General features: G+C 55.3%; 1 protein-coding gene across 1 annotated transcript; it reads left to right on the top strand.

The window, feature by feature from the left end:
* The first annotated feature begins 1168 nt into the window (after window positions 1-1168).
* On the top strand, window positions 1169-2595 carry LOC136518580 (uncharacterized). Its single transcript, XM_066512248.1, has one exon. It carries the CDS (start codon window positions 1422-1424, stop codon window positions 2526-2528), a length of 1107 nt encoding a protein of 368 aa, XP_066368345.1. The 5' UTR covers window positions 1169-1421; the 3' UTR covers window positions 2529-2595.
* The last annotated feature ends 7779 nt before the right edge of the window (window positions 2596-10374 follow it).

Below are 10374 nucleotides of genomic sequence, written 5' to 3'. Positions count from 1 at the left end.
ATTCGACTCGTTGCCTCATCATCGAAGTTTTTTCTTGGATTCAAAATTGATCCTAAGTCCTTGGAATTGTCAAGTAATCCACGCCGCAGTGGATCTGCGTCTTGGTGTCTCATCATCGATGAGGTATTCCAGATCTGAGTTTCGTTACTAAGATCTTGATACTATCTAGTCTTCCACCTCTTTCATCTTTGACGCAATGGATTTGGCATCTTCTATTATGAAAAAGGTATTAACTCACTCTTGTATTTTCTTTGACAATATATTAGAATAAGAGGAGATGGAAAGGGAAAGCATACTCTGTGATGGCCTATCCCTCTAAGCATATCCTAAGTTGTAGCTCATAAGGCAAGTCATCGGTTGATAGGTATGGATGTGATTAGATCTTTACAACATTTAGTACTTGACTAAAATACCCTTGTAAAAAATAAATGGACATTTCTAACGTGTGCACACTTATGCACTCCTTTCTACTTGTGCACCTTAGCTTCTCCTTGCGCAAGATCGTGACCCGTCATGACTGTTGTCACTAACCTGAGAATTCTGTCATTCTTGCTCGACTGCTCCTACCCTTCTCACCTCTTGTTGGCTGGAGGTGTGTCGCCACTGTCTACACCACCATGCGAACCATATAGGAAGTCAACACCCTATCCACCTCAATTGCAACTATCCCCTTGTACTGCTACAACGGGTCCCTTTTGCCCACTATCATATAGTCACTGTCGTCATCGTCGCCACCAGTCGGGCAACCACCTTGTATTTGGTAGCCATAAAACCCATAAGTCATAAGCCCTAAACGTCAAGGCGGTTTTTCGCCTATCGATTAGCAAAAATGAGGTTCTTTGTTTTCTTTTTAGGCATTGTTTAGATTTAAGAATTAACAATTTAAGAATTAACAATCTGTTTGGACTCAGTAGCACTATAGTACTGTAGATCAGATTTCTTCCCATCCATTGGTACTAGTTTTTTAGCTTCTAAGTATTAGACTAGTGGATCTAAATAGGTTGTTATTATAAATTTATTTCTTGTCTAGACTAGAAACCTAGATCATGCTAGCTCAGAAAATAGCATTTTTCATAAAAGAAAATTCAAGCAACGGAGCATGGGAATTATCATCAGAATACAGTAGACTTTAGCATTCGGAAGTCTCAAAAAATGACGTATGCTTAACTGCCCATCCATCCCCACAGGCAGCCGATTGACCGACCAAGAATACACGCAGTGGAGGAAAAAAAAACAAAGAAAAGAAGCAAAAAAGAAGAGGCAGGAACTGAGGAAGACATCGCGCTTGCATGCTCTCCGCGTGAATCGGAGAGGCGAATTCAGATAAATGCTCGTCGACAAGCGCGGCCGTTGAGCGCCGGCATCAGCGTCGTTCGAGCGGAGGGCGCGCCGCTGCGGATCCGCCGCCGCCGGCGATTGTTATGGCCTCCCAGCAACAGGGCCAAAGGGGGATCGCCCGCCAGTCCGCATGGCCGGATCTCCCGCGGGAGCTGCTTGAGCGCATCGTCGCCGTCCTCGCCCCGCGCGACCGCGTCGCCGTCCGCCTCGTCTGCGCCTCCTGGCGCGCGTGCGTGCGGGAGTTCTTCCCAACCGACCTCCCGTTCGAGGCTCCGCGCCTCCTCCTACGCCGTCCGGGCACCGGCGGTGGGCTGGCCTTCTTCAGTCTCCAGCACCGCAAGATCCTGCCTTTCACGCTCCCCGCGAGCCTCGGCGCCGGACGCTGCTGCGGCCACATCGGCGGCTGGCTCGCCATGGCTTCGGACGCCGACCGCTCAATCCTCCTCTGCAACCCCGTCTCCGGGAAATCCATCGCCTTGCCCCCGCCTCCGGTGTTCCCCGTGTCAAAGATGGTGCTCTCCGGGGCCCCGACCTCCGGATGCTGGGTCGCCGCCGCGCTGGGCCGCACAGGCACAATCGTGCTGTTCCAGCCGGCCGTGTCCAGCGCTTGGATGACCATCGGCGTCAACGAGGGCGCCCAGCACGGCGGGTTCAGGGACATGGCCTTCTGGAGCGGCCGCCTGTGCGCGCTGGGCCACGACGGGGCGGTCCTGGCGTTCCGTGGCGACCTCCGCGCGCGCGCCGCGGCGGTGTCGCTGCTGCGTGAAGCGGAGCACCCGGTGGGCGCGCTGGAGGCGGGGCACTGGCGGGTGTACCTGGTGGAGGGCGACGGGGAGCTGCTGGTGGTGAGGAAGTTGTACATGGTGCGGCGGAACAGCGAGGCGGTGGACCTGGCGGTGGAGGTGCACGTGCTGTCGTCGGCGGCGGAGCGCAAGTGGGAGCTGGTGGAGGAGATGCCCGGGCGGGCGGTGTTCGTGGGGTCGGTGGTGTCCGCGGCGGTGCCCCTGGAGCTGTACCCGGCGGCCGGGCTGCGGGAGAGCTGTGTCTACTTCGCGCGGCGGGAGGTGGAGATGCTGGCGCCGCACGCCATCTGCGAGTACTCGATGATGGACGAGGAGATGAGGACCGTGCCCATCGCCGGTGGCCACTCCGCCGACGTGGAGCCCGTGTGGATCACCCCGTTCGTCTGAGTTCTGACTCCGGCCGAGTGGCCTCCACCAGGCGATCATCAGGCGCCCCCCAGGAATAAAAGCTTCCTTCCCATCCATGTTGTAAACATGATTGATTAGTAATTGAATTACTATACATGAGTACATATAGGGGCCGGGTGGTTTATGAGCCAACCACACAGGCGTGACACATGCCACGAATCAAGGGCTGCATACTATAATTACAATAGACTAACACTGACCAGGAGCATAGCGAACGTTCAGGCTAGATCGAAACTCCTGAAACACAGAGGTAGGGAGGCCCTTGATGAAGACGTCGGCGTACTGAGATGTCGCAGGGACATGAAGAACTCGAACGTGGCCGAGGGCGACTCGCTCCCGAATAAAATGGAGATCAATCTCAACATGCTTCGTGCGTTGATGATGTACTGGGTTTGTGGAGAGGTAGACAGCACTAATGTTGTCACAGTAGACCAGCGTTGCGCGGCGAGGTGTGTGGCGAAGTTCCATGAGTAACTGGCGCTACCACGAAGCTTCAGCGACACCGTTTGCCACGGCTCGATACTCAGCTTCTGCACTCGATCGGGAGAGTATGGCCCCGTTCGGCTTGCTGAAACTTGGCTAAAAATGGCTGAAAAACATTGTTCTGACTAAAATGTTGTGAGAGAAAAACACTGTTCCGGCTGAAAAAATAAGCCGAACAAACCGGATATAAGGTAAGCCGAACGGGGTCTATGTGTTGATGCTTGGAGGACTAGGACACCAAATTATCCCCAAGGAACACGGCATAACCAGAGGTCGATCGCGGCCCAGTCAGCATCAGTGTACACAACAAGCTCAACTGGCGAAGACGAACGCAGTGTCAAGCCAAGTGATAGAGTACCCTGTAAGTAGCGCAATATTCGTTTGAGAGCAGCTAGGTGTGGCTCTCGAGGATCATGCATATAGAGACAGATCTGCTGGACGGCATAGGCAATGTCTGGGCGAGTGAACGTCAGCTATTGTAGTACTTTGGCCAAACTGCGATACTGAGTAGAGTCGGCGACTTGAGGACCATCGGCGGACAATTTGGAGTGCACGTCAATGGGGGGCTGCTAGGCTTGCAAGCACTCATCCCGGCCCGCTCCAATATGTCCTGAGTGTACTGCCGCTGAGAGAGAAAGAAGTCGTCATCTGAGCGGGTGGCTGAGATGCCAAGAAAGTGGTGAAGTTGACCCATGTCTGTCATAGCAAATTTAGCTTGGAGAGCGGCAATGATATGGTGAAGAAAACCAGCTGACGAGGCGGTGAGAACGATATCATCAACATACAATAGCAAATATGCAGTATCAGATCCTTGATGATATGTGAATAGTGAAGTATCAGACTTGGCCTCAATAAAACCAAGGGACAGGAGGTGAGTGGCGAACCTGGTGTGCCAAGCACGGGGAGCCTACTTCAGGCCATATAGAGATTTGTTGAGCCGACAGACAAAATCAGGACGAGATGAGTCAACAAATCCTGAAGGCTGCGCAACAATAGACAGTCTCGATCAAGGTGCCATGAAGAAAGGCATTCTTAACATCCAACTGATGAATGGGCCAATTCTGAGAGAGAGCCAAAGACAGAACCACCCAAACAGTTGCTAGTTTGACCACTGGACTGAATGTTTCACCATAGTCAATGCATATCCATTATGTGAAACCTCGCAGGACCCAACGTGCCTTGTAGCGATCAAGAGTACCATCTGCTAGCAGCTTGTGATGATAGACTCACTTGCCAGTAACAAGGTTGACGCCAGGTGGTCGAGGAACAAGGCTCCAGGTGTCATTGGCAAGAAGAGCATCAAACTCAGCTTGCATAGCAGAGCGCCAATTGGGGTATGACAAGGCATCACGAACCAAGTGCGGCAATGGTGACCAAGGCACCGCGTGGAGGTTGAGACGATCCACGGGCTGCGCAATGTCGGCCTTGCCATGCGTACGAATGGAGTGTGTGTTGGTGACTGGTATGATGGCAACCAATCTTGTAGCAACGGTGCGGCCGGTGCCGCTGGCAATAGCTTGAGCGTGAGGCTCAGGGGCAGCAGAACCGACATCATAGGGTGGTGCCATGGAGGACGGGTTGGCGCTGCTGGCAGCAACCCGTGCGGGATGCATAGGGGCAGCAGCGCCAAGCGTCGGGGGTGGCACGGGGGCAGCAGCACCGAGCGTCGGGGCGGCATAGAGGGCCCAGCGAGGGACGACCTTGGGGACAGTGGCCTAGGTGACAACGATGGCCTAGGCGCGACATGCCCATCCCCATGCATGTACACAGTGCTGTGGCAGAACCGCCCAAAATAACACGCTTACGGAGGTGCTCGTCTTCCACCAGACACTAAGCACCCCGAAAGCAAGCTACAGCGGTCGGTATCCATTGGGCACACCCTAAGGGAGAACCCAAAAGATTCACATTTTCCCTAAGGATCCAATAATGAGAACGAGTTATAATACTTGTCCATTTCACACATAAGAGTTTCTTAAAAGTGCATTATTACAATATTGTCGGTGTTTCGAACAAACACCGGCTAGTAAATTTATAATTGTTGCGCGTTAGGCTCGGATGGTGCACTAAAGGACACAAGGTTTATACTGGTTCAGGCTAAATGTCCCTACGTCCAGTCTGCTGCTGCTCGTGTTATTAGTACCAAAAAAGGTTCATAGTAGGGGGTACAAACAGTCGAGAGAGGGACAAGTCCCAAGTCTCTGATGAAATTGTGAAAGGACGCCAAGAGCTCGGTTGCTGCTTGGCTGTGTGTTATGTTGAATTGATCCGTCCAAAGTCGGTCCCTTTAGTGGGGTGCCCTGCCCTCCCTTTTATAGACCAAGGGGAAGCAGGGGTTACAGATAGAAGAAAGAGGAAAAAACCAAAGGTGGAGAAGGTCCTTCGGGGGAGCCGAGTCTTCCTTTTCCTGTGTGCCTGCCCTACTAACATGGCAGACCATCCCAGGGATGGCGTGTTTGCTGATCCTTATAGGGCCATGCCCTAGCTTCTGTCTGCAAGTGGGTGCGTCCCATCATGTGTCGGCGGAGGGTGCAGCGTGTCAGAGGGCCAAGATACGACCCTTCGGGGAGTAGACGGAGAAGTGACCCTACGTCCGTCACTGTAGGTGATGTGAATTCTATCTTGGATCATAGTGGTTGTCGTATGTTTGTGTTAGTATCTGTGTTTGTAGGCTGATGGCGGTGCCTACAACACTGTGGGAAAAAGTCGGCACCTACAACACTGTTCGGGCACTATTAGGTTGGAAAGGGCTTAAAGTGCCTGTCCCATCATGTCCTAGCGGTGCCTTCCTACAGGCATACAGGGCATGGCCCTCGATACTATGGTTGACTCGAATGTCCTATCGTACCCTGTGCTCATCTTTATGAAGGATCAGGGTGCAGTCATTGGGCAAGGCGGAGCCCACCCCCATGCGTCGGGTGAGGTGGAGTCTAGCCCTCGGGCGTCGGGCGAGGCGGAGTCTAGCCCTTAGCTGTCGGGTGAGGCGGAGTCTGCCCTCGGACCTCGGGCGAGGCGGAGTCTGCCCTTGGACGTCGGGCGAGGCAGAGCCCGCCCTCGGACATCGGGCGAGGCAGAGCCCGCCCCTAGCCATCGGGTGAGATGGAGCCTAGCCCTTGGGGGTCAAGCGAGGTAGAGCCAGCCCTCGGTGGTTGGGTGAGGTAGAGCCAGCCCTCGGTGGTCGGGCGAGATGGAACCAATCTTCCATCGTTTGGGCAAGAAGCACGGTAGTGTTCTCGTCTGACCAGAAGTGTCAACGTTCGATGGTTATTAGTTCCACCTCATTGGGTACCCTAATATTAGGTCCCTGACAGTAGCCCCTGAGCCCCCAGGTGATTCGAACAGAATCGCCTGGGGAGTGTTTTGACTTGCCAGAGGTTGCGCGCGAGCGCACCCGACGGGTGTAGCCCCCGAGTGATTCGGGCAAAATCGCCCGGGGGGGTAATTTCGGACCCTTCGTGGGTAGGGCTATGAGATTCAGTTTTTGTCAACTAGATAGTTTTAAGGGAACCCTGATATCCTGTTCACGGGGATTTCATCTAGGGTCAGCCTGGCTAGGGCTTGACTATGGATCGAGGCCCCACTGATGCTCATGTACCTGAGTCCTGTTCGCTCGTGGGCCCATCCCTCGTTGGGACGGCCGTCGAGACTGTTGGGCCAGCCCTTGGACTCCTGGGCCCAGGCGAGCCGAAGAAGAAGCTTTTTGACTCGTATCCTCTCTGTGGGAAAAGAGTCTGGTCTGCTTGGGAAGGTGAACTGTCCGGTACGATTCTGGTGGGAAAGGATAGGGATCATGAGAGCGTAACCCACGACATGACGTGGCGGTGTGTCATGGCAGGCTCAGAGATCAAGCTAGATGGTTGCCCTTCTTGCATCCATCGCCCCTATAAAACCACGGGGTTCACCCCTAGGGTTCCGTACTTTGCCTCCTTGCCTTTGCATCTACAGCCTCCGCCACCAATCACCTAAGCCTCCTGCACCCGTATTGCTGCCATCGTCTAGCTCACATCCACATCGCAGTCGCCGTCGAGCTCACGTCCACCCCCTTTCTTGTCGTTTCAATGGAGTCGTGGTGCAGATCCAACATTACCCCTCAACGCCTAGAGGGCCTCATCCGCCGTGGACTCCTTCACCCGTTGTTCGCCATTGAGGAGTGGTGGCTACCTGGTGATGAGGACAAGTCATCGCCGCCCAAAGGGTATGTCGTGTCCTTTGCTCTCTCCCATGAGCGGGGATTCACCGTACCTGCTCATAATTTCCTTTGGGGGCTGTTGGAGTACTACCAGGTGGAGATGTAGCACCTTAATCCCAATGGGGTCCAGCATATTGCGGCATTCGTTGCCCTATGCGAGGGGTTCCTGAGGATTAGTCCCCACTTCGATTTGTGGTGGCATTTCTTTGCCATCAACCTATCGAAGAAGTGGGTCGGGAAGCAGGAGCTGAGCATGCCGATGAGATGTGCCAGCATTCACCTGCGCAACAACCGGGTGAACGACTACCCGTTGATGCATCTATCAACCTCGAACAAGGGGTTGCATTCACAGTGGTTTTACGTCAAGGACGACGTGGCCGCCCCCTTGCCGGTGTACTCTGGGCACCTCATCGAAGATATCCTAGGGTCATGGAAGTGGGGTGTCCCGGACAAGGACAAGAAGAGGATCAAGGACCATCTCGCCACCCACCAAATTCTAAAGGAGAGGGGTGTGAAGGGATCGGGGATCATCGGCGCCTACCACACGCGGAGGGTGACGCCGCTGATGAGTTGCACGCTCCCCCTATACCTGATGGCGCCTAGGGCGTCGCCTGAAGGGACAGCGCTTGTCGACGAAGCGCTCCCCCCACTGAAGTGGCATAGTGGATCAAGGAGGCGATGGAGCCTTCGAAGGACACCGCTGACGTTGTCCTTGACTTCGTATATCCGGTGCCAGGACATCCTCCAATGCATCCAAAACTGGGGTTCATTGATTTCGTAAGTTCCCCTTTCCTGTGCCTTTTCTTTACTTGAATTTCTGACCCCTTGATGCTGACTCGGGATAGTGGGACTAGCCAAAGAGACTCATCCTTGGGGATAGCCTGGCTCCGCTGCCAAAGGACTAAATCCTGGCGGTAGCGAATCGCACCATGGCCGAGTGGGATAAGAGGACGAGGGAGCTTAAGAAGAAGGAGATGCTATGGAAGCAGCAAGCATGGGATCAAGGAGAGGAGACAGGCAGTGACGATGACAATGACGATGACGAGTTTGACGAGGTAGTTGCCGACGTGGATTGGGATGTCCTGGAGGGCGAAGATTTGCTGACAGGCATCTGATTATCCACGTAGGGACCCTTCCCGTTCCACGTTGGGGGAAGTGAGTCCGTGATGCCAGCGGAGGTGGGCCAAACCATCGGCCTGTCCTTAGGGCCGGTGGGAGCCGGTGGATCCGCCGCTACACCTGGGGTGCCGGCGGAGGATCGGTGGATGGGGGGAGGTGAATCTACCACCACCCCCAAGGTGCAGCTAGAGGGGGGTGGCTCTGCTGCCATGCCCCATGAGCTAATGGGGGTGGGTGGATCTATCATCATGCCTGAGGTATCAATAGAGAGGGATGGCTCCATCACTGCGCCCTCGGTAATAAGGGAGACGAGCCCCCCCCTGCCCGGGAGCAGGGGGCAGTCTCGAAACGGTCTCGCCCAGATGAGTTGGAGCAGGGATCTGGGGGTTCATCCCCAAAATGTTCCTGCCGCCCAAAAGCGCCAGAGTAGGTCACTGATTCCCCTATTTTCCCCCTTCTTTTTTTTGTTTTTTCTGTTTTGACCTTATGCCTTTTATCTCTTGCAGATTCTTGCGACGGGGCCATTCTTTAGCACTGGCGCCCAAGAAGAGCGTTGCTCTTCTGGCGGGAGGGACGCCATCACCTGATGTCGCCCCTATTTCAGGCAAGAGTGGAACCGATGTTGTGGCCTCGTTGGCCGGTCAGGTGCCGCCTGTGGTGGCGCCTACGCCCTTGGTGGGTCAAGCAGGCGCCGGGGTTGAAGAAGTGCCCTCGGGGGTTGCCGAGCAGATGATGGCGGAGGTGACACCGCTGCCTACATTGGAGCGGACAAGGCTACTGCTCGTGCTTGTGGTGCCCTCTGCGGTGGGCACGGCGCCGCAAGCCGAGGCCCCGACGTCGCAAGCAGATTTGGCCACGACCGTGCCAAGTCAGGAGCAGTCGGACATAGCCACGGTGGTGTCCGAGGGGGCGGCGCAATCAGCGCCTCAGGTGGCCCAGGCGACGGAGCCCGAGGCGGGTCAGACGAAGGGGGACCCGGCCAGTGGTTCCTTGGGCGCCATGGCGGTGGTGGAGAGGACTAGTGGGGGGTCTCCCTCAGCCCTGATGTCAGGGGGCAGCCGCTCGCCCGCGCGGGGTGAGCCGCCGCTCTTGTGGATGGCTCCTCAAGACCCAACAACGACTCTCTTCTCGCTCGACGATGCTGCCGAGAGCTTGGAGTGGGAGAGTCTCGACATTGGGTTCTCGGCTATGATGGATGCCTTGAGACAGGCCAGGGGCATCCTGCATGACATCATCATTCCTAGTGGGTGGGTATCCGCTTGATCTTCTCCCTCGCTTTCTTCTTTCTCCACGTATTTTTGTATTTTCATATTTTTGATACCGGTCTTCTTTTTAGTCCCTCATTGCTCATAGCTAGGACAAATCCTGGTTCCTCCACGAGCAAAAGGTGGAATGGGACCGCCTCACCGAGGAGGCCTGGCTACGAGGAGACGTGGGCACGCAGTGGGATGCCGAGGCGCGTCGGGACATGGAGGAGATCCATGGGATGTTCGAGGACCTATCGGCGAGGGTGAAGCGGGATGAGGAGGCAGCAACTAGGGTTCGAAAGGAGTGGGACAAGCTGCTCCAAAATGACACCAAGGCCAGCCAGCGGACCGTCGAGCTCCTAGCGGAGCTAGAGACAGAGTGGGATCTCAAGCTAAAAGCCAAGGACAGGTCCACGGTACTACAGCGGAGGGCGGATTAGGATGCCAAGGCGATTGCCCGGCTGTGCAGGGAGTGAGACGAGCTGCTCTAGACTGCAGAAAGGCTCCGCTCAGAGCATGGCACGGTCCATGAGGAGTGTGATCGGGCCATCCGAGAGAGTGATGAGGCGTATCAGGTGGTCAACTCCCTCCGGGTGGATCTTGGAGTCACGGTGACCCGAAGGTTGGAGGCCAAGAGCGTCTCTGCCAGGCTGGGAAAGGAGCTCACCAAAGTGCGGGGGATTCTTCAGGCCGAGAGTGATGAGCACGATCTTCTGGGCGCCACCATCGTGGTGGTCTTTGATGACCTAGGGTGGCATAGCCAGAGGAAACCAGCTCACTTGCGGCTCAT

Source organism: Miscanthus floridulus, chromosome 17, assembly GCF_019320115.1.
Source record: "Miscanthus floridulus cultivar M001 chromosome 17, ASM1932011v1, whole genome shotgun sequence".
In the NCBI taxonomy this organism is placed as follows: Eukaryota; Viridiplantae; Streptophyta; class Magnoliopsida; order Poales; family Poaceae; genus Miscanthus; species Miscanthus floridulus.
The sequence above is the reverse complement of the archived record's forward strand: the minus strand, read 5'-3'. Positions and strand labels throughout refer to the sequence as shown.